General features: G+C 38.3%; 2 protein-coding genes across 5 annotated transcripts in view; both read right to left on the reverse strand.

The window, feature by feature from the left end:
- Positions 1-11,174: 11,174 nt before the first annotated feature.
- Positions 11,175-24,739, reverse strand: LOC311445040 (acyl-coenzyme A synthetase ACSM4, mitochondrial-like). Of its 3 annotated transcripts, XM_084536675.1 has the most exons (14): positions 24,603-24,739; positions 21,070-21,332; positions 20,042-20,252; positions 19,442-19,649; positions 18,895-19,038; positions 17,964-18,120; positions 17,250-17,329; positions 16,362-16,485; positions 15,782-15,862; positions 15,595-15,696; positions 14,801-14,928; positions 14,037-14,136; positions 13,233-13,352; positions 11,175-12,415 (listed from the first exon to the last, which is right to left on the reverse strand). In XM_084536675.1, the coding sequence occupies exons 2-14, from the start codon at positions 21,265-21,267 to the stop codon at positions 12,329-12,331; spliced, it is 1,740 nt and encodes a 579-aa protein (XP_084392801.1). In that variant the 5' UTR covers positions 21,268-21,332; positions 24,603-24,739; the 3' UTR covers positions 11,175-12,328. The 3 variants fall into 3 exon arrangements, 2 of the variants coding, with proteins under 2 accessions (XP_084392801.1, XP_084392802.1); XM_084536676.1 differs by lacking the exon at positions 24,603-24,739 and having other exon boundaries at positions 21,070-21,799; XR_014698174.1 differs by lacking the exon at positions 11,175-12,415 and having other exon boundaries at positions 13,237-13,352; positions 14,801-14,876.
- The window catches only part of LOC311445039 (acyl-coenzyme A synthetase ACSM4, mitochondrial-like), a 184,677-nt gene continuing 184,411 nt past the window's right edge, over positions 24,610-24,875 (reverse strand). Inside the window, exon 15 of one of the 2 annotated variants that reach the window (XR_014698172.1) lies at positions 24,610-24,730. The gene's annotated coding sequence lies outside the window, so the exon portion shown is untranslated. The remainder of the gene's footprint in view (positions 24,731-24,875) is intronic. The other variant, XR_014698173.1, reaches the window with a different exon arrangement.

Genomic DNA, 24,875 nt, shown 5'->3' on the forward strand with positions numbered 1-24,875 from the left:
CAGAGTGAGAGACTGAAGCTGGTCACTGCTCCTGATGCTTACTATGGATCAGCACTGCAGGGAGGCCAAGAGCAGGTCCCAGCAGGGACACCTCAGACTAGGCACAGCTTCTCTGTATGGGCATGGAAAGAGTTAGCAGAGCACCCTGCAATGAGCCCAGGGAGTTCCCACCTCATTCAACTGAAAGAATGAGAAAGACGCCAATGAATCTGGTCCAGGGTGCTCTGCCATCTTTCTGCATATCTTCAGATATTTCCATAGCCCATCTATAAAGCTATTGCTCCTGTTTAAAAACCTCAACAGTTGCAAAACCTCTTGCTCTTGTGATGCCAATAGCAACACAGACCTCTTCCAAATCATCTCAGGAATTTCTTTGTTTATACCACCAAACAAAAGTATTCCAGAGATCCACAATGACCTCCTTGCAGTTAACCAAAAGACCAATCGGGTCTTTTTATAGCTCTTATCCTCTCATCCCTGTTCCCTGCTTCCATCTATGAGACTTACTGTGGCTTCAGGTCCTCAATCCAGCTCTCCAATTGTCAGGGTTTGGATCCAATATTCCCATGTTTTAGGCACCCCAGGAGTCTTACCTACCTATACGAGGCTACCAATTGCAAACATGGATTTGGTTACAGGATGGCTGCCATCATCTGTCTCTGGTATTGGCCTTGGAATTCAGGACATAATGATCATGCACAACTTTTCAAAGCCCAGAGTAATCACCAGCAAAGATGGGCAAGGCAAGGGAGCTGTGATGGAGTCTATGCATTTAGCCAATATGGAAGAGAGGCAATAAGCATACACATTGTTGCTTTTTTTTTTTTTTTTTTTCAAAAGCAAAAACCACAAAGTGGAAGTATGTTTCACATAGCATTGTTTGCCCTCCTTTCCTTTTGTCCAAACAGAAGACTGCAATCCCCCCAATGGCATTTGCCTTAATATATTAGCCAGATAGCACAGCATCACGAATAACTCAAAGGTGGTTTTTCACATTCTCTTATTGATTTGCTTACTAGAATAATGTTTTTGCTACGTTTGCATTTATCCCTAAACATACACAGATGAACTTGGTTTCACAAAATAAAATTCATTGTTATGTTTCACACTGATACTTTGCAAAAGAGCGAAGCCAATTAGAGCGGTATGTATGGGAACATGGTGCTCATGGTACATTCAATCTCAAAGGCTAAAATAGACAGAGGCTTTTTCTTTTTAATATTATTTTACTCTGCTTATAACATATTGCTTCTTATCTTTATTCTTAACCAGTCATGAAAGAAAAGCCCAATTCCCAGACTCACAATAAATCAGTGAAAGCTGTGTAGAAATTGACTACCATTTTATTTTTCTTCCAGATCTGAGATAGTGATTGGAGACTCACACCTGGAAGACGTTCTTACAGAAAGAAGCTACTTCTTCAGTCTGCTTGACACAAAGCAAAAAAGTACAACTGCTCTCTGGTAGTCCACTTTCCCTCATAAAAGTGAAAATCATATGAAGAAAGAGGAATAAAACATTGCATTATAGATTTTTCTTTTAACAGTAGCAGAAAGCATCTTTCATATTTGAGAAGAATAAGTATTTTAACAATCACTAAATAAAAACTAATTTCTGAGGGTGTTTTAATAAGTTGTCCTTACCTGGAGATGTTATTTGTGATCAGGTGAGACTTCTTCTAACTTTTACACACATATCTTGTGTAGTAGCTGCTGGCGAGTATTGCCCCTAGCTCCCTGAGTGGTCATAGCCCTTCATTAGCATCACACATCACATTCTGTGGTTCTGTGGTGGGGATTATTTCCTCCTGAGAGTGAAGATTTAATTTCTCCAATTACCTTCTGAAGAAAGGCACAATTACTGAAAAAGTTGTGAGAAGACAGAAAGAGCACTGAGTACAAATGACTGCATTTCTGGTTCACTGCCTTTGGAGAATGGATAATCCACCAGAGATTAATATATAACTCCATTCTATGGCACCAATTATTTTGGAAACTGCAACAGTAGGTATTTCTTTTCAGGTCCTGGAGTTAAACACAGTATGAGAATTGGTACAATAAAAGTACGAAGATTTTAATAAACCTGGTGCCGATAAATGTCACCTGTAATATCTGACAGACAATTACATGAATAAAATACATGGAGTTCAGCCATGTGTCATCAGCTCTGATTATGAAAATTTAAACTATAGAGTCATTGCTATGAAATGGGGTGACAAAGATGAGGTGAGACAAAGTCCATGCTCTGGAAGGTAGCAACACGATGTATGAACTACAGGTTTAGGAGAATCTACTACGATCACAGTACAGCATTTTAGTTTTTCCACCTTGAGCTTTGAGTCCAGCAAGGGGAAAATATTTATAAACTAAAGACCTAACTAAATAAAGGCTAACTAACTAACTAAGTAACTAACTAAGTAACTAACTAAATAAAGGCTATACATAAGCATACATATAGACTATATAGTATATGTAGACTGTATATAAATATACAGAGTCAATAAACTGTATAATTAGGAATCAGAGTCAGGGAATGGCCAGAGATGATGTTAGAAACAAGCAGAGATAGCAGCTGTGGAAGTAATGGACTATGGAGAGGCAGAACCAGGCTGTTTGAGCCCCCATGTCCTTGCCACATCAATGTATGACTGATTCTTCAGGTAGACTGCTAAATTGCTACATGTTAGGAGTACCCAAAAGCTTTCAAGTCACTTTTGCAAACTGAACCTAAACTCTGAAATTACTCAAAGGTAAACTACCAATCTGTCTTCCTTGTCATTGCACAAGTCAAGTACAGCCTCACTCCCTATCATGTCTTATTATAGACCCAGAACCAACTCCCCAGACTAAATTCTGTAGAGTTCACTGTTAGAAGATGACCTTCCCCAGTTTGGTAAACTACATACAACATAATAAAAAAGCATATACTCAAAACTAAAGTAACTGTAGACTGCCCACCTCTTGTTTTAACATTTTTTTTAAAAGGGTGTGCAGCAGACTTCCTGAAGTGACACTGTTAGCTGATGTTATGGTAATGTGAAAAAAGAATCACTGCATTCTTCTGATTTGACTGCTATTTTAGTGGTTCTGCTTTTGCTCTTACCATTTTTCAGTCAAGAGCATGAAAAAAGATAACTATGGGTAGAGGTACACGGAAGCTCCTATACACAGTCAGAGAAATTAAGGTGGACAGGACAACAATAAATACAGGGAATTCCCAGTAAAACCTGGAGAAAAACACTGTGTGGTGCTCAGTTCTTTGAATTTTCACTTCAAGAGCACATACAGTGAGATTCAGAGCAGGAACATTTGGGTTAGGTATTGAGGAACTTCATGTCTTTGTAGCAGGGCACAGCATCTTCTGTCTTCTCTCCCCACAGTGCAAATAATTTCTCACACTGCCTGGACTGGTAAGTGGCTTTTGAGTTGTGTAATACACACAAAAAAACAAGTGTGCTACTCTGAACACATGGCGTTTCTAGCATATGAAGAGAGCATTAGCTCATCTTCCATCCAGTTTGGAGAGACTGAAATCAATGAGTGAGTTTGATCACAAGTTTGCAAAGCACCCAGATTTGGCCCATTTCCCAGAGCAAATTGGGGTAAAATCCTAAGAGCAATCAGGGGTTTACAGCAACAATTCAAGTGACATCCAACCTGTCTGGCCTGCATTCTGCAAATGCATTTTGAGACATACAACACAGCTGCTACTGTTTGTAAATGTCCTTAACCATTATTTGGTGCAATAGTGATGGGTAATATACACACAGATAGGTCAGACAGGTAATTTGTCCTCCAACTCCTACAACAAACAAATAAAAAGTATGCCAAGCTTTCGACTGGACACAGCATACTGCAGCAGCTTTCTGCCAGCACACACAGAAAAAAACACTTGAGTGGTGATTTTTATGGTAGCAGCAATGAAATCTGAAGAAGCTTCTCATTTGCTCACCAAAATGTAACTAGCTGTCCCCAGAAAGTAGGATTCAGAGCAGCTGTTGATGAGAATGTACTGGAGAGCCTCCCAAGGCAGATAATGCAGTTCCAGGTTGACATCTCTTTTGCTTACTTCAGATGCAACACATTGGACAGGAAGTAGCCTGAAGACTTTCTGTCTGGAATGCATCACCAAAGGAATAATTAAAACAATATTATATACAAATAAAAACCCAAAACATACCCCACACCTCTTTCAGTCACTTTTGTCATTTCCTGAAAAATATAATGCTCTCAGCATGCAAATGCTTCAGTGAGTGAGGTTTATTTTTCATTTCATGCCTAGTTCTGTTCCTACAGAAATCAATTTGCAGCTATCCCCTGGTTTCAGCAGTGCAAGTTCAGATCCATTTAGATGGTTGTAATCTACATGGATGCAGTACTTTGTGCATTTGATTTCTCTCTCTCTAAAACAAACAAACAAAAAACCCTCATGCAATTATATACTTAGTAGGTAGAAAGCAAAGCAATATTCATTTCAGAGCTTAAGAGTATGAAAGAGGTAAGTACCCTCCTGGCACAGCCTCTCCTGGGACTTGTGTTTGTCAGTTAGTAACTCAATTAGTTGTCCTGAAAGGTCATCAACAGCTTCACTACACAGCACGTTTGCTATTTTTCCAAGCTTTTGAGACAACAGCAGACGTGCTCATGGGTACAACACAGTGGGTTTAGAGCAGAACCAGGACATTTTGAGATAAATAAACCTATTTTTTGGTTCACTGGTGTTTTTGTGCTCCCAGTAAATACAGCTCAACTTGGTCATAAAGTTCAACTGCTACTTACGTCTTCTGACTCAAGAATAAAGAGTACATGGGCTGTGTTGTAGCAGCACTGTTTGAGCTGCCAGTGCTATGGAAGGGTAACAAGAAATCTGAGATGCAACCTAGCAGGGATGAACTAAGCCTCTGCTGCTGCCATACCCACGTAACCATGCTTGACTGTTATGGAAATACCTCGTAGTCTAAACTCATCACTCAGCCCAGAAAATCCTTGATCATATTTAATCCTGGAACTATATGTAACTAGCTAAAGCTAATGTGGAAGTCTGATAATCAAAAACAGTTAAAATTATTCTCATAGAATAATGTTTGTTACCTACTTGCCATAATCCTAAAACTCGTTGTGTCTTTCAGCAATAACAATGCATATATGAAAATAAAAGTAAAAGGAAAGTCTGATTTGTTCTCTTTTCTTGTTACTTTCAATACAGTTTCTCCCACATATATTTAAAATTATAGGAAGTATATTGCTTTAGAAACATCTCAAAACACAAGAACAAAAATCAGCAGCTACTCTTGATTAGAAGGTTGTTCAACACCTCTTAAGACTAATAGGATGACAGAAGGCAGAAAAGCAATTCAGGATCAGCACATTCTGACTGGGAGCACAGCAGCAAAGTTCTTCCTCATGTTTTGTTCCTTAGTTGCTTCCTTTGGATTTTCACAGATATTGTCTTTCATTGTTGTTGAACAAGCTCTACCTAGTTTATAAAGAGAAATAACAACAGTACTAAGCAGTGTGACACAGCTGCATTGCTTTTCTTTGTTGTGGCAAACCTGCAATTTCAAAACTTATGGGCTCTTTTGAGGATGAAGCAGGCAAGCCACACTCCAGTTCCAGTGCTTGACAAAAAATCCTTCAGGATTTTCCTATTTGGATTCAGGTTTTGCATCATTATAAAAATGCACTAATGCATTGGTGAGTCCAACAGGCCCAATGTATAGAGTGAGAACTCCGTAACTTCAGCAGAGAGAAAAACTCCTGGGTGAGACTTTCCCTTGTATAAGGGGTAATTTACACCACTAGAACAGGGCTTAGGGCAAAATCAACCCAGACCAACATGGGCTAGTGCCAAAAAGCAAGAATTTGTTCTGGCATTATATTCTTAAGACTGTTTTAAAAATGATTACTTCCTAAAATCATAATTAGATTGCTAAAAAAACTTCTTACATAGAATAAATTGATTACAAGAACAATCTGATTTATTTGCTTCAAAGTGGATTGCTTTGCCAAAACACATTCCAAAGTTGAATGCACTTAAAAAGAATCAGATTCTGAAACTGTGACCAGATTACATTATTCAACATGTTTTTTATGGTTGCACTTAAAAATCCAATGCTATTTATAGTTATTCCACTCAAAAATGGGATTACATTTAAAATAATCAACCTGTTTTCCCTCTGCTCTAATTAAATCAAGGAGAGAAAAAATTAATCTCCCAGAACAAAGCTGTTACTCAGGAAAAAGGAATGGAAATTTAAAACCATGTATTGATGCTGTTGAAACCCTGTCCAGAAAGTGAGGAAGCCAAAGGCAGACAGTGCAGTCCATTGATTTTTGGTGGGAACTGGTGCATTGTTGCTTAGCCAGATAGGGCTTATTCTGCTATCCTGGATGAACTGATCATGTTTAACTCTGAATGGGGATGCCCTGGAGTTCTTTTCAACCATTCTGAATACACTGCTTGTGGGGTTTGATTCCTGCAAAGGAAGCCCCACCTGTGAAGGCTGTACTACTGTTCCTCTCTGCACAGTCCGCTGACATCAGTAATGAGCTGTGAAAATCACACTGCAATTCCCCCAAACCTGCTGTACCCTTTCAGCCTGACAATCTGGCACCAGAGAAAACTGTGATAACTCTGCTGAGGAACACAGGCTATTGATTGTTAACAGCTGAGGCTCTCACCCCATGCTATTGTATGTAAACTCTGTTATTGTAACATCTCAGCATTATCTTTGTCAATGAAAATGTCTAGAAATACATTTAATATTTTATAGCTGTATTTAATTTGCAAAATCTGATTCCTGTGTTTAAACAAATTAAACTACATTTATGCTCGTAGACACAATTTGATTAGATGAAGGAGCATTTCATTTTCCTGTACATAATCACAGTGCAATCTGATACAGGTTCATCTGTAGTCTCAACGTAAGATCATCAGATCCTATCAGCACAGGCCTAAAATGTTCACCTAATTAGTGTTTACTTATACAGCTAGAATGTGGTCAGATTTTTCAAAGCTGCGTTTCAAAAAATGATCAAAAGACATAGAGGTACCAAGAGAAAAAAGACAAAATTCTATTATTCAAAAATGTGAGCTGTTTGTATTTCTAAACTGATTATTAGGTTTGCTTAGAGTAGTTTTAACTTAAGGGTGCATTCCATTGGTACTTGCCTTTCTCAGGTATTTGTAAGGTGCAGTAACTGCTTTCACATGCTTTTGCTGATGAAGAATTAATTTTTCAGGATCATGAAATGTAAATTCATGAGACAGAACAATAATATCTTTTACCACCTAAATGAGAGAGCTAGAGTTAAGCAACACGCAGCAAATGGTATCTTGATGAATAACAGTCAAAAGAAAGACTAAGATAAATAACTCAATTTTCTACAATCAAATTCCTTTCAAACGAACAGAAATACAAGTTTCTAGGCCAGATGCAGGATAATTTTCTGTACCTAGAGAGCAAATAAAAATTTGGTATTAAGAAGCAGCACAGGCCAAGTAATTCTCAAATCTTTGGTTCAGTGGTAAACCAAACCAAATCAGACCAGCTATTTATGAACATCAACAGCTTTCTTTACTTTCTTTCCAGTAACATGAAAAAGGTAAATGACTGCAACTGATGTCAAACTTCATTCACCTCAAAACAGAAAACAGCAAAATTCTTTTGGTCAAATAAAATATTTGGAGTTAATATGATTTTTCTCTTAAATTTAAATCAATACTCAAAAAAATATTTTGTTTCAAAATGAAAAAGTAAAATCTTTTGATTTTGACAACATTAGAATGTAATTTTATTAAAAGAATGCTGTAAATGCAAAATTGCAATCATTTGGAGTGATTTTTTTGGATACTGGTGTTTCTTGTAGGGCGACTAGCAAATCCAGAATCTTCTATGTGTGGGCCTTGGAATTTCTCCTCATCTGAACCACTGAAGTGGTACCATCGCATAGTCTAATTTGAGTTCAAAATTTTCTCCAGGGAACTCTACTCTAGACATCTGTAAGGACATTTCCATTGTATGCGAGTGACTGCAAACACACAGATTTGGTTTGGCTGTTACATTTGTAGACATCTAACCTTATTTTTTCATTTTGCTCTTATGAATGAATATGAATGAAATGTTCTGAGCAGCCTGGCAAAGTTCACAGAGGCCTTAAAAAGCTGAGGACCTTCATGCCCACAGCCTCACTCCCTCAGTGGGAACCTGACTTGAGAGCATGAAGCCATGTGAAGTGTAGACTTTTGAGCAAACAGAGACCTTGGTGAAGCCAAATTTGTCAACAGCATTATGTTCTTTCTTCTTCTGGTAGAAATCATAATAAGCAAACTTCTCACTTTTATGGGGGATTTGATTTCCTGTGCTTACAGAGGTTTCTGTGCTCCCCTTGAAGTCCACAGGATTGTGCTGGAAGATAATTTTCCTTTGGATTTTAAGGCTGTATTCTAGGAATCCACTAGGAATCAAGCAGCTGCTGGACACTGTTGCTCTGAGAGCCAACAGAAGCTCAGACACTAATGATGAGTTTTTGATCTGCATCTTAAATCTAATATTTTGAATGTGAAGGCTGAACTTGGCAAATTACCCCTTCTGTAACTGATCTTTTCAGTAATGAATCCTTCTCACATGGATTTACTTACAGTCATTTAATTTATAAATTGTGCTCATTTTTATTCGTATGGGGGGACTATTAAGACTCATACAAAGCATTAACATAATAATTGGTTTTACATCAACAACATCAACAATCTAAAAAGCCTTATGAATAATTGAAAACAAACTCACCTAATGGCTGCTCTATTTTTCATTACAGCTTTACTCCAATTTTTTGTATTGTGGAAAAAGAAATGAAGTCATAGATCACTTATAAAATGTTCCTGCTCAATGGACTAGCTAAAATAACACACGAAAAGTCACAAAAATTGCCATCCAGCAAATCTGCAAGACCATGTTCCAAACACATTCTGGAAATGTGTTAAGGACTTCCAGACATAAAGCTAAATATTAACTTTCTTACTAATGCAAGCAAAGCAGTTTTACGGGCTAACATACACACAACACTATATATATGTCTCTATATACACAGACACAGAGTATGTCTGTATACCTGTAATATTGAGTATGCACTGTAACTTTCTACAACTATTAGTTCTCATTGTCTATGACAGCACCATACACGAAAGGATCATTCCTCAGTACTGCAGACAATCTCAAATTCTCACTGCATTTACCTCAGAGAGACTGTTAGAACAAAAGATGGGGTCTCATGCTCATACCTATCTCAAAAGTCTACTTGGTTTGTGCTTGGAGTTCAAGAGACCCTTCATCACATGGTTCTCATCCTACCAACGTAAATGTGAATTTTGAATTTTGCCAAAATAAACTGCTAGACCTTTATCTGTAGCAATGCATTTTCAGGACTTGTGCTGCCATGGTCCCAAACAAAAAAGAAACAAGCAGACAAAAACTGATCTAACCACTATGGGTAAAATATACAGAGGAACCTGTTCCCAGCTGAAACTGAAGTTTTGTCTCTTTATAAAAGTGGAATCAGTTGTTTTACTTGTCTCCTATCCTTAGAACAGCTGTGTTGCCCATTCTAAACACACTTAAAACACCACAGAAAGAGTAAAGGGCTACTTATCTTCTGAAGCAGGGGCTGAAGACCAAAGAGCCCCAAGGACACAACAGCTTCTTCCTTATGATCCATTTCTGTTTCCTTTGAAATCCAAATATAACAGTACTGACTTTGCAGAAGTTCAGCAAAATATTCAGAGGCACTGGCAGCATTAACGCCTGGGGGAGCTTGATTTGCAACCTTATCATAGCAAAGCACTCCTGTAATAAAGTCATCATGTTGCTTCCATAGGCTTTGGATGAGAAGCTAAAACCTCAGGAAATAAGCTATCAGAAAGCTAACAGGAAAAATATATTTGATACAGAACACCTTTTCAGATGCAGCTATTATTTCATTGTCTCTTAAAATAACATTAAATTGAAGCTGGGCTATCACAGGGCTGGAAAAGAGGCCTGAAAGACAAAGGCTGGTCTATTGAAAACAGTACTTTTCAGCTAGAATGATACAATGCAGTCAGATTTCAAACTTCATGGCTCCAAAAAACAGCCATGTGTTGGAGAGAGATTTTGCTTTCAACTGCTTGTAAATCCATGTCTCCAAAATCTTTCTGCACAGATTAGAGGAAATTTATTTGTGATTCTCTGGATCTTGGGAAGAGGACAGTTAAACAAACCATCTACCCTGAATATGAGACATAAGAGTATAATGAACATCAATTATTAAGAGGTTGCTGCAGCATGGAGCAGGGTACCTCGCAGACTACAGCAGAATGAATAACCTGAAAATATGTTTGACTTTGATCCTAGCCCATTCATGCAAAAAAATGGGTACTAGAGAACAAGAAAGACCCACCTTCTAGAGTCAGCTAAATAAGGGATTAAAGTAGGTCATAATTTAGGCACTGAAGCTTGGCACAAACTATTCTAGCGAGACAAACTTGAATTTTGAGTCAAAAGACTCCTGACCCCATTGAAATCAGTGGTAGAACTGTTATGGTGGGTGTGGTACAGTTTCATTTAGATCTTTTACAGGCCTTTAACTTTCCCAACTTTCAATTTAGCTGCTTGATTTTTGGGCCCTTACAATTTGGTGATGGATGGAAAAAAAAAAAACAACAAAAAAAAGCAATCCCACCAACCCTCAAATATTCCTGGAGTTTAATGGCCCAAACAGCTAATTGCAATGCCAGGGATAGTTTCTAGGGTCTCTGAATCCCAACGCATACACCTGCTTATGATTATACTTTTTGCATCTGGCTGGGCATGCGATAGTAAAACACTTAATGTCTGAAACCAAGCAGAAAGATCTAGAAGAGGCAGAGTCCCTGGTAGGTCCAGCAGTACATAACTTTTAAGGGAAACTGAACTGGGTACAAATAAGAGCTTGAGACAGCGATGAGTGACGTGCCAAAACAACTGCATTTAAGTTACTCATGACTAGTTTTACAATTATGTAATCCATACTTCTATAAATCTTGGGAGTGAAATAGTGAAAAGTGTTATGAAATCTCTGTGAAATACTAAGTAGCATTAAGAAAATGAAGCCATTATCAGAAAAGAATTATGTAAACATTGTATTTATTAATGATTCCTTTCATTTCAGCCATTGCTGCTACATAAATTGTTTATTGTTTCATTGACATAACCGAAGTGTTTAAGCTAAAGAAATAAAATGCTTTATTTTCTCAAAATTAGCATTCTCCAAATCTCACTTTAAAACAGCGCAGAAGACACAGAACTCCAGGCAGTGAGACAGCTGTAGAAGACCTTCTTTCCTGCCCTGAGATGCTGCTGTGTTCCGGCAATTTCCTCTTATTTAATGAACACAAGAGGCCCACTGAAGGTATTTTCATGATTTAATGAAAATTCGTGCTAGAAAATGAAGTCTTTGAGTACATAAAATCAACAAGCCTGAAGATGAACAGTTAAGAACTAATACAGCCTTAAAACTTGGCCCACTATTGCATGTGCAACTGAAGGAACAGTATGTACACTGCCATACATGTTTCTTCATAAAGCGAAGAGCTAAATATTAAACTGACATGATCATCCAAACCAGATCACAGAAGTTTGTTCACTGGATTCACCTCTACCTACGTTGCAGACAGAGCCTGGTCCTGCAGCAAGTGGCTAATATGGCTAAGAGCCATGATTTGTTCTACAAAGTGCGTCACTTGCCTAACAGCAAACTTTAAAGACCACAAGTGGTACGGGAGCTTTTGTCTATTGCATGTGAAGATCAGAATAGAGGGTGAGCAATGAAGCTATTGTCCATGTTAGACAGTATTTGTGGAAGAAGCATATAAGACGCTGAGGATCAATAGGGGAGTCTTTCCATCATTAAACATTAGGAGGACTGCATTCACTTTAGAGCATGTGGCATTTGAACAGCTCAAAGTCATGTCTGTCTTTTTCTGCAAGTTGGAACTATACAATCTGTATCAGCAATATCTCTTCACTGATTTTGGATGCTCCCTAAAAGAGAAGGGTCACCAGCTAAGTTCTTTTGAGCTTTTGGATATTAAGGACTAGAATGGAATTGTATGATTTGTTTGTCCTCCCAGCAGTGCTTCAGGAACTGAACCAGTGGCACTGACGTTAGAAGTTTTGCAAGCAGGTGCAAACATCATACTTTGGGATTATCTACATGTTTTGATCCTCAGGCATTTGACAAAAACAAACCAGGCCAGTTGTAACAGAGAAATATAGCAACAGTGGAATGAAAGAAGTTCTGTGAAGTTCCAAACAATGTTACATCCGTCCCCACTCTTTATTCCTTAATTCATGCCTCTTAATCTTCCCAGTGATTGTCTTTGGCATCTGTTGGACAAATTCCACCTAAATAAAAAAGACAGAAGACAATGTAGTATGTTCTCTATAGAGCTGGTTTTCCAAGAAAGGCATTCAGGATATGTGGAAAACATGGAGGGTTCCCATCAGTAAGAATGTCTTGTATAAAGGATCAAGACCATGCCCAATCAGGGTAGCACAATGCAGATCTTCTGTAAATTTCTTTGGCTGCCTAGATGGCCAAACATCTGTGTAGCTGCCTCCCAGCTAACCAAACTGGATACTGTAACAGAAGGATGAAGAAGACCTAAACAATATCAGAGGACAGAAATGAGTGACAAAATGAAGAGAAGAGGGATGGTGTTGGCACCAAGTCTTTAATGGTCCTTAGTTCCTACGCATTCTACACGTGTGAACTAAAGCACTGTTGGCAGTAATTTTCTTGTAGTGCTGGGAAAACAGTTTCTGAGAAACATGAAGTGCATCCTCCTGGACTTTCCTCTTACATGTAAACTGTGAGGACCATTGGATAAATACTTACTCAGACTCAGTCAGGTGCTACCCCTGAAGTCACTGGAGAGTGCATAGTTCCAGACAAAATGCAAAAATGGAGAATTGCAATTGTGACCCTGACTTAGAACATGCAGATCTAACTAGGATATCATACAAAGCCTAGAAATATTTGTGAGATTTAAACAAATACTTTACATGAACTATTGTTATTTAGGAAGATTTTTCTGGAGCCATTGCTCTAGCTGAGCCCCTACCACTGTCTCTTTCAGGTGAACAATGAAAATCCACATTATAATTCTCCCGTGACTTACGGAAGGGTGCCCTAGTTTAGTTTCTCCACAGAAACATTTACCTTTCTGGGATATTTATATGGAGCAGTAGTTTTCTTGACATGCTCCTGCAATTCACAAGCTAAGTGCTCCTGGTCGCTGGATGAAAAGGTGGCAGACAGGACCACAAACGCTTTCACAACCTGTAAGACAAGGTCAGTAAGAGCGATCTGGCACTGTCAGTTTTTAAGACCTGACACATTGGTTACCAGTAAGTAGTCATAACATGCAAGAGGTAGAAGGAGAGAAACCAGCACAGTGTATGTTAATGGTTGTGCCCAGCTTCTGCGCATGTACATGCAAAAGGATGTTTAAAGTTTAAGAAAAAACCTTTCCTGTCCCCATTACACATAAGGAAGATTTGCTCCATGATCTCAGGGGGATGTCAAGAAGACAGGGGTAACAAGGAGTGTCTCAGCAGAGGCTGCCCAGAAGCTGAGGGACATTCTATTTCTCTGAAGTTCACACTAAGGACAGTAGGACTGTATCGTCCCAGTACAGGGCTGTGCTTTCCCCACACAGGCAGCCCAAGTCAAATGTCAGGGCAGTTAGAGTATAACTTTGGATATACCAAGACAGCCAGAAACAACAGTTTCCGTATGTAGAAAGTGCTTGATAACAAGCAGTCTGATGAGAGAAAAGCAAATGTCACTGTAATGCTCTCTACAGAGAATGTAAACAGGAAGAAGTTTTGCCTGTCATCCCAAGTAGGATTGTCCATCATGGCATGACTGCCTTACAGCTGTACATTACAGCAAAGGGACTTTGCTTTATATAGCTATATATTTAAACATATTGCTTCCCCCATTGCTGTTCAGCATCACTACCTCTCCTCTGAGGGGATCTGGACTGCTGACAACAGCTGCTTCTGCTACTGCTGGGTGTTCCATCAGTGCACTCTCTACCTCGAATGGCCCAATGCGATACCTAGGTAAGGAAAGAACAACAAAGGATTTGATTTGATGAACTGGAAAACCAGTACCAAATGTTTTGGCTTTTTAAAATTTGCATAGTGAGAAAAAACAAATACAGCTAATTTAGGCAGAATGGGAAGGCTAACTGTATTATAAGGTAGGAGCATTTCATGGTGATCATGTGGTAGAGGACTGCTCGGAGAGAGGCAGTGGATACCTGTTCATCTCCCCCCAGCTCTCCTGGTGGCTCCTGAGCTGTGCCTACACCCACCCCAATAGCTGGGGTCTGCAGTACCAGCTGATGTCACGTTACGGTGTCACATCATACAATACCAAATTGTTTCATTTCAACATGTTTGCAAGAAAATGTTTCAATGGTCTTTGACTCTGATAGAGGTGTCCTTCAATTTCAGCTAAAAAACAAACTAGATTAAAATCCCTCCACTGCCAGTGGAATTTTTCGCTGTGTTGAAACAGATAAGATGTTGCAGGGGAAATTGTTACAGATACATGACCAAGATGACACTGCTGGTCTATGAAAAACTAATAACAAATGTGAGCATTCATAAGGCAAGTGGACAATGCATTTCACAAGGTCATTGTGTCAGAAGCTCACCTGAAGTGTAACATGTAAGACTATACAACAGCAGATTTAGAAAGGAAGCATGCAAACCAACCCTGAAGAAATGATGATGTCGTCGTCTCTTCCAATAAACCAAAAATATCCATCTTCATCCATAGTCCCTCTGTCCCCTGTGACGTAAAAATCCCCACGCTCGCTTTCAGCAGTTTTCTTAGGATTATCCTTGAATTGGTTCACAAACAGTCATTTAAATTTTTAGCATGTATCAGCTATGCATTATGCTATAACACATAAAATGTTAAATTAATTGGAACTTAATTTTTTGAATCAAGGCTCTTGAAGAATTTTACTGACTTTGTTATAAAATACAATAAAACAGGTTTTAAAAAAAACACAAACTGACTCCTGAAAATAACTCAATCTCAAATAAATTCTTCTCTTTGCTTTTCTAACATTCACCAATCCAAATAAGTGAATTACTCGGTTTTGCTCTAGATTTCTCGATCTTTTGGTCAATCCTTACCATAAATATTTATCTAGCTTTTCAGATAGTGTATAGTGAATATACAGTACTCCTTAGTGAGATCATGGTAAGTGGTGAGGATGTTAGGGAAATGTTTCAGGCTGGGTTTTCAAATCTGTGTTTTAAAGTCCTTGACCCGATATCTGAATCAAAGAATGCGATGAAGTGAAGTCTGGATCACATTTTTTCCCCTCTGTTCTCAAGGGCATCTTCTCAGATTCTCTCTACTAAACCAGTTTGCTTCTACAGGTCAGGACTCAAAGATGAGTCAGCAAACCTGAAAACTGGTGAAAAATATCGGGCCTTTATAATCCTTAAGGAACTGGAGATATTTTGGGGAGACTGCTGTTTTGGAAAATACTTACTATATATTCAGAGAACAAACCAAGTGGCCTTATAGGTTTGATTCTGACAGCAATTTCCCCCTGTTGTCCTGGAGGCAGAATATTTGCATTTTTGTCTACAACCTAGAATGAAAAACAACATGTACTTGAGTCAAAAAAATAAATAACCCTCCAAACTGATGAAAAAAATCTAGAGTACCCAACAAACCTGAACATCAAAAAGGGGAGCCGCCTTTCCCATTGATCCAGGTTTAATCTTCATCCCTTTAAAAACAGAGCAGATTATTCCCTGAAAAATAAAAAGCAAAATAAAGATTTGTCACAAAAAACTGCTACATTCACATTCAATTCATTAAGTGTATTTTGAAGAATAATCTCAAAGTAAGGAATTAAGATACATAGAATCCTATATATTAGTGCTGTATGGTAGAAATGAGTAAGATCAAGAAACAAAGTATCCTGTGCCACTAATTGCAAAGAATCTGTATCCTCTACTAGCCAATCTTCTTCCTTAGCTTCAAGCTCTGCCATTTTTCCTGTCACTGTCAACTAGAATTTGCTTAACGACATTTAAGGAAATATTAGAGCACATCCTCTCCCAGCTATCCATGTTTCTGTGTGATTCTGTGAGGACAACCGTGAAAATGCATTCTGTCAGAGATTATCAGTAGAGGTGGTTACTAAAACATTCACAGAAATGTGAATCAACAGTGTTCTTGAAACTAAAAGCATCTTAAAGCAAAAAGGAATTACAAATATTTAGCAGAATATTGACACTATAGATGTACCGTTTCAGTCTGGCCGTACACTTCATGGATGTCCAGCCCTGTCTGGCTTTTCCATTTTTCCATAACTTCTGGGTTTAGCGGTTCTCCTCCGCTCATGCAGTGCTTCAGGTTCATGAATTTGTAACTTCACATGGAGTTAAAAAAACAAAGAGAAACACATCTATCAGGTCAAAGAAGGAGCAGAAAAACAGCATACAAGTGTAAGCAAATAACACTGGGGTGCTGTTTATGGGGAGAGTTATTCCCATGAAGGAGGGAAATCAAAGGACTCCCGATCCTTGGGTTCCCAATAAAACAAGGATATCAGTCTTTACTCAACATTATAAACGAATATTAGCACAGGTCGACACACATGGAAAACAAAGAAAACTTTTTTTCTGAAGTCAGTTGGGATTTAAGCATAAGCCTGTAACTAACCCCAGATCAACTTGCTGAGCAAGTGGCCTGATTGCTGACCCTCAGCAAAAGTCCAAGTGAGAAAGTGGAAGAGAGAAGGTACAAATGGTGCCAGTTCATTTGTCAGTGAGAAACTGGAACAGAAGATGATGTACAACTGCTACACCGCAGTTATGCTAATGCTGACTTTCTAGGATGACAGCCCTTCCCAGTGGACAATTAATGTGGTAATTGAAAATGAGAACAGAATTTTACAGGCGCTCAGTTTCATACCCTCTGGGATTTGCTTTCAAGTTCAGTAATGAAAAGTCTCAAGTTTCTCATGGAAAACATCAAGTTTCTCTATGTTTGATCATAAAGCTCAGCAAAACTGACACATCTTGTATGACTGTTTTTTCATAAATGATATTTTAAACTGAATTACTACTAGTTAAAAAGCCAGATCCAGAAGATCACTAAAGGGTAGTTAGGGTAGATAATCTCTTAACCTACCTGGAGAGATCATTTTGCACCAGCATGCGATACAATGTTGGAACACCAACCAGAGTGTCAATAGGGAATCTGCAGAGAGTCTAGTGAGTTAAACAAGATGACATATGAAGCTCAGACCAAAAAAAAATCTGCTTTGTGGATGTACAGTACATAGGTGATGTACAGAAGGGGACAAAAGCTCTCCCTTCTAAGCAAGAGCACCAGATACTCTCTGTTGGGTAAGAAACTCCCCTAAACTTGCCACAACAGGCTGAGAATCACAGTATGTTTGACTGGACAAAATCCCATGCTCACATCCCTACATAACACCCAGACTGCACAGCTGGAAGCATGGGCAGAATAAGCCTGTCTACATTACTGGGATGTTTTTGCTTTCATCTTGGCCAGTACATACAGAGAATCACTTCAGATTCAGTTTGCATTAATGCCAGGCAACATTACCTCCACAGTGACTGGAAATATACGTAAGCAATTAGTTCTGATTTTGGGATGATTTTCACTCATATGCTCACCAGCTATGAGTAAAACATATGAGGGAATCTCAGGATTGGCCCCTTCTGTGTATATTAAAAACATTAATAAGGCTTTATGGAAAGGATACAGTATCTTGAATGCAACAGTGGACATAACCCTCAATAAATCTTTGTATGCAGTTAAGAATTACTTTTTGCTCCCTTTCTGCAGATTAACACATATCCATAATTTCTTCCTTACATTTAGGATGGTTGCTGATTCAATCTGTGGGAGCTGATGCACAAAGATGCATGATCCAAAAACCCAGGCATCAAAAACAGATGTCAGTGAATTTAATATCCAGCCTGTGTCTGCTGTGTTCCATATTACATCTGATGGAGTCAAATCCAACCAGTACCTAACACAGGAGGAAAAAAAAAAAAAGGTTATGGTAACTTTTTTTTTAATGAAAGAAAACAACAAAAAAAAGAGCCATGTCCTTCCTCCCCACCCCTTACACACACACACACACACCCCCTCCAAGAAAAACCACATCTCCTAATGAGCAACATGGGTACTGGCCACTCTCAGTAAGTTCATCTTATGAGCTAGTTCAGGGATAAAAGAGCATCTAAGGTTTAAGTACATATTTGTACAAAGAAATATATACACATAAATATATCATACATATATGAAGTCAGTCATAACATAGGATAAAGTAAGGGAAAGAACTCCAATGAAGTGACTTCACACTAGGGAGGAAGATAGAGCTGAAGCAGAAGCATGCATGGATGCTGTGTTAGACACCAGATATTTCAGTTCTAAGTCTGCTCAGGGACCAGGATGATCTGTGTAACCAACATAAACTCTGACTCTCTTCATCCACACACATAACAAAACTTTTGATAGCCCAAACAGCATGATATATTTCGGTACTGCACACTAGAATATTCCCAGCTGATGGCTGCCCTTTGAACCACTCTAAAGAAAGGCTAGGAGATATTCACTGGAACATGGAAACACTGGGGCTGATCCTACTCACCTGTAAATCTGTAAGCATTTCTAACCTGATTTTAGAGGAAGAGGGACTGTGGCCGTACAATTGGGTATTTCTTACTTGGTAACTTCTCAACAGTTCTACTATATGCAGCTCCAATTATCTCACATTCAATCAGGCTCAAACCTTTCATACCTTTCACTTAACAGGGGTCTGAAACCAAGACTACCCTGGGAATGTTCAGTCATCTTTGGAGAACCTGTGGTTCCACTGGTAAAGAAGATATTCACTGAATCTTCAATCCTTGTTTTGGCACAGGAATGGTCAGCAGATTGGTTTCTTTAAAACACAGAATGCAATTGTGACTTCAATGGTTACTTTACACAGGTTTCAGAATCTAATGATGGGTTACACATTGCAACCCCTATTTCAAATACGCTTCACAGAAGCTTTTAACCAAACTAGATTAAATAATGTCGAGTTACGCTTTCCCCAATAACAGACTTTCCCTTAGAAAGAAGAGGGTAGAAACTTCCTGGAATAAGACTGGTGTTAGCAAACAACTACTGTTAGCAAACAATTCTGATATGAAAACAGCAATCAGGCAGTCATGGATTAACACCACTAAGGCTTAATGTTATTGGATAAGTATTTTCATTTGATGAATACTTCTAAATGTGTGCTTGTGGAGAACATGTCTACTTTCTGCATCATGACTGCAATGCCACTAATGCATACTCACTTGTACAGTTCACTGAAGTTTAGCCATCCCTCCCTACTGCCGTGGGACACGATCAGCTTGGTTTTCAGAAACTGGCTCTCAGATGCCACTGAGTCTACTGCAGGAGCCACTGTGTCATCAGTAATGATGCACTTGGCCTTTGAAGCCTGGAGTCGATATAACATGTCTTTGGCTGATAATTGGGTCGTTCCTGGAATTAAGACAATTCCTGGAAGAGCAATAAAGTTAGTTTGGGATAGCATTTTTTACATCTGATCCTTTTCTAAGAACCTAAACTACTAACTATTCCCAAACTGACCTCTAAGATGAATTTGCCCTGACATTCCCAAGTCAATTAACAGTGGAGTAATGGAGCTGCTCTGCTCTCCTGTAAGAAATGGAATGTGGACCCATCTGCTGACCTCCATAACTCCCTGTCTTCTGCCATCTCCATGCTTCCAGGCCACCCACCCTATGGCACGTAGTACAAATCCTTCAGGACTGCCTGCATAATTGGTAGCTGCATTATTAATTTATATTACTTCTTTATAAACAATTCTTGATCCTTTCAGATGATTACTTTATTAACCAGTTTTACTACTCTCAGATATGCTCACTGACCTGCTCGCATACAAGCCACATTCACCAGCCACCATTCTGGGATTCGTGGCAGGACCACAATAATTCTGTCCCCCTTTTGCAGTCCACATACTTTAGTCAACACATTAGCCACTTTCCGTGACAGGAAGCCCAGCTCCTCAAAGCTCCACTTCACTTCTTCTCCTTTTCCACTTATCCACCAAAAAGCAGAGTTTGATGGTCTTTTTCCAGCCTGTAAGACATAGGGATTCAAAACAAAAACATTTTATTCCAAAAGGCCATGGAATTCTAAAGCATAAATATCTGCAAATTATGGAGCATTCAAGTGTCTCACAACTTGCATATGAGCTATTATTTGTGCAAGACTTGCTATGGATCATGCTCATATATTCCCAATAAACTGCCCTTTTCTGAACCTGAAATGTTTACCAGCCCAATTGTCTCCAGACTCAAGTCCTAGCCTGAATCCTATTCCAGTTTAAGCTTCATGCTGAGCATTAATGCTCCAAAGAAGATAACACTTAACATGAAACACTTGACCTCATATCCCTGATATTCTGGATGGAGTTGTGGAATACTAATACACAGAAACTGCACAAAAAGAGGACAAAATAAAACAGGACAATGCAGTATACCAGGACTAGCACGAAAGCTCAGAAAGAGAGGAGTTAACCAACTACAGAGCAGAATCTACCTTGGAACAAGGCAATTACACATTTGTGGGAGAAATTTCCCTGGTATGCACTATTATTGTTAAACTACCCTTATTTTTATGATGTGAACATCTAACATTATGGCATGTGGAAAGAATAAGCACAGCCATTCCAAGGTTAAATCAAAGTCATAAAGGTCTTACTAATGCTTCTTCTACTTACACAGAGAGCACCAAGGGTCAGAGACGTTTTTAAAAAATAAAGCAAGCAGTGAAATTCTGTATCATCACCTAATGCAAATTAGTTTTAGCAACTTATTATTTTTTAAATAAAAGCAAAACATATTTATTTCAAATGAATTAACGGATCTTATCTGCACAACAAAAGATTGTCTACCTTTTCAATTTCAGTCCATTTGTCCAGTACATCACTTGCAAAGTTAAAGTACTTTGGTATTTCTTGTTCACCCCGTCTGACAGCCTGATACTGTGAATACACATCAGAGGCAAGCAGCTTGGAGTGTCCATGGAAAGTCCTATACAGAGGTTTCTGAGTCCACAAGGATTTTAGAATTGGTAATTTAAATATCTTCATGGCAGAAGATGTATGTAGATGCTGCAGACTACAGAAGAAAGGTAATGGAATTGTTGTGATGAATCCTGCAACAAAAATGATGAAAAAGATAAGTATCACCTTGAAACTATCCAAAGAAAGATGATTCAGTTATGAACAGATTAATTATTAATTGGAGTCACTTAGGCGATTTGCAGCAAAACTGATGCTTCTAATAATTTCATTAAATGCAAAGTTCCCCAGCCTGCTTTCTTGTATCTTATATGAACAGCTTTTTAAGGACTTAATATACTGTCCTCATCATGTATCTTTTCTGTAGCTTGGTTGAACCTTATAGATTCCCAGTGTGCTCTCTGGGGCTGTTAATGGTCCGCAGCTCTCTTTAGTCAAACACAACATCAGCTTGTTATTGTCTACTTTGTAAGAAGGTTATTTATTCTTATACTAGTGCACTCAGTAGCTGGTTCTCTGAGATTCCTTTTCCTTCACACGAAACTAAAGGATATTTCCAGTTTCTGTTTCCTCAATGTAAATGCCCTCTCTTTTCCACCTGTACTCACCATAATAATCCTAAAGGCTCTCAAGTCCAGTGACTTTCTTCCTCTCCACTGCTATTTTTTCTTCTATTTTTTTCCATCTTTATTATTATTTTCAGCAGTCAAAAGATAGCTTCTGAACCTTGCCAAACTGCCATTTTAATGCTATTTAGAAGCTTCTGTTAAACATACACGAACATTTTGAAGCATGGAGCAAAACCTGGTTTGTGTCTGGAAAAGCCTGCAGTCAGAGCAGGAGACAGTGGGGTCCTGGTAGGCTACGATTATTCCAAAATCAGGGCCCATCTATTGATTTTCCATTTTCAAATGCTACATGCAAATTACTAGGCTCATTATAAGCTACAGTGAATGACTGCTGAAATACAGCTTATTTTCTTCCCTGTTCTTACAAGGATGAACCCATCTATCAGCTAGGAATAAATTATAAATAAGCTCTTGATTGAATTCTTTTACATGTTAAATTTCTGTGGACTGAGCAAAGCTGCAAAGACAGTGAGCTTTGCCCTTTGTCCCACATTTTTAAGCTAGTTTTGTATTCAACACTCTAGTTATCTCTTGTCCCATGTCCTCAACCGTAACCACTTACCTCTGATGCACTGATCATGGTTTTTATAAAAAACTTTATTCCCCAAGACAAAACAACTAATTTAACAGTGGAATTATTTCTTTTTTTTTTTGCAGAATCTGTTACAATAATAGTTAATCTTCGTATGAGGAGAACGAACTGAGATACCGGTGACTTTCACAACTTAAATCTTTTCAATGATGATTGACAGCATAAAAATTGTGTGAACCAGATGCAGAATGTTTCATCATCTTGTTACATTTTGTGATCTTTGATGAAGAAAGGAATCTTGTGAAGATATTAGAATCCTTCCAGATATGCACAAATGAGTTACTGGATATAGGCCGTACAGGAACTGTCGTGTACTTACACAAAACCTGCTGGAGTGTAACACATGATCACTTCTGCCATGAAAAAAAACATTCAGCGACTGGTAATATCATTCTGGTAATATCACTGCTGGGAGATAGCAATACCAGAGATTCTCAAAAAGAGTTACTGATTCTTCACTTCTAATTTGCTGAGTGAAGGCGAATTTTACAAAAATATTTAACCCAGTACATTTAACCCATTGCCTTTAACACAGTAGAATAAGCAAAGAGGCAAGGCTGAGCTGAGTGCCTGGAAGTCAGCGCAGTTGAAGAGAAACATGCTCTTGGCTCAGCAGTTGACAGGAAGGGCTGAGATGGCGTTGCAGCAATTCCCCTGCGAGGTCTATGTTTGCTCACCCCCAGCAGGTCTGCCCAGCCCCAGTAACATCAGTTCATGACTATCAGTGGGGTTCCAGCATGAACAGAGTTACCTGCACCTCCAGAACCATCGACAATGTAGAGAACCAGACTGGATAAAAACAGAACAATTTGAATCACACTAAACATTTCGATGACCAAAAAGAAAGTGCTTTGCTTAGATTTACAAAGCTCTCTCAAATAAAATGTGAATACATTTGAAAGCCTGTTTTAAGAGAATATATAGTAGCAGCTTAAAAATGTAATTTTTCTGGAATGTTGGGCCTCCCATTCCCACCCCAAACACGTAATTTGGTAAAACCAACAGTAATTCATGGTGTACTCAAGGCTACATGGAGACTGTGGAAGAGAAATACTGACCAGTTTTAAATAATCCTGTACGGTATCTTTGCTCCAGAGAAAAAAATACTTGATTTTATATTCACCTCATATGATTCTACATCCTTAAGTGGCATCTTTTCCAGTAACAGTAGGTAAAACAGTGCTCAACTCAACAAATAAATACATTAAAATCAAAAGAACTAGGTTTACGCAGTAAGAGGAATTTTTCCCTTGACAGTGAGAATCAGTTTCCCAAGGGGGTGTTTGATATAGGGAATGGAAAGCAAAACTTATTAAAATCCAGCACATGCATTCAGACAACTACAGTATGTATCCCAGAGGGATTGTGATAAGCAACAGGAGAGCCATGTCATCTACTTCAGAATCAGGATTATTGAACAGAAATTTAGAATTAAAGTGATACCTACATTTTAAATCAAAACCCTATTAAAAAGAACTGGTGGAAAAACTTCATGTAAGAAAAGGTTTTACTGGTAAAATATGGACTTTTAAATATTACAAGTGGATATTGGAATAATATATTTAAAAAATACATTTTTAACTATTTTTCTTACTTAAGAAAACATCCTTCAGTAAAATTACCAAGCATTTTGTTAAATATAACCTTTCCTTGAGGTTGTGACTGCTACTGTTAATAATGATAAACAATTGATCTACTTTAATTTCTGTAACAGAAAGACCTAATTATTTTGATTATTATTTTTAATAACATAGTAAGCCATTTTTCATTTCTCAGTCTGCTTCAATTCTATGATTTAGTTAAAGCCTATAGATTTAAGAGCATTGTAAAGACAAAACATACACCACAGCAGGTAAAGAGGAGACTGAGGACATTTAGGAACAGTGTTCAAGATTGGAAAGGGTATTCAAAGCTGACAAAATGAAAAAGATTTAAAATTCAGCGTTCCCTAGTGGTCTGCCAAAATTTATGTGAAGTTTTATTGAGAGAAAGCCTTCAACAGTTCTTAACACTTTTACCTGCAAAATTGAAAATGAAACAAGAAAATCGAGAAAAGGGCTCAGTAATGACGAAGTCCTATGAATAGCTGCTAGAATCAGAAATTATTTTTCCTGATTTAGTACCAACTGCTTCTTCTTAGTGATTAGCACCACTGAAAATTCAGACAAACATGATTTACTGACCTGTTTGTTGTGGACATTATTGAGGATCTACTCCAGGCAGTTCAATCTTCAGTGGTTCATTCAGCTTTCAGGACATGTCTCCCAAAAAACCTCTGGGAAGATTGTTTGGAATGCAAAGCCTGGACACACTAATCAAGAAGTAATCAAGAGTGAAGCCCTTTCTACTTTATCATTTGCTTCTTTTGAAATAATGAGAACAGAACATAGTACAAAACTGACCAGGCAGTACAATTCTTTTCATGAAGTAACCTTTTTCTTGTAATCATTTACACT

This window comes from Aythya ferina (assembly GCF_964211825.1).
Source record: "Aythya ferina genome assembly, chromosome: 15".
In the NCBI taxonomy this organism is placed as follows: Eukaryota; Metazoa; Chordata; class Aves; order Anseriformes; family Anatidae; genus Aythya; species Aythya ferina.

Coding starts and splice junctions, on each gene's coding strand:
- LOC311445040 (XM_084536675.1), bottom strand. CDS start 21,267: ATGAAGATATTTAAATTACCAATTCTAAAATCCTTGTGGACTCAGAAA. Junction 19,039..19,441: donor AACTTCAGTGAACTGTACAA/GTGAGTATGCAT, acceptor TGTGTTTTAAAG/AAACCAATCTGCTGACCATT. Junction 14,137..14,800: donor GACATCATCATTTCTTCAGG/GTTGGTTTGCAT, acceptor TTCCTTACCTAG/GTATCGCATTGGGCCATTCG.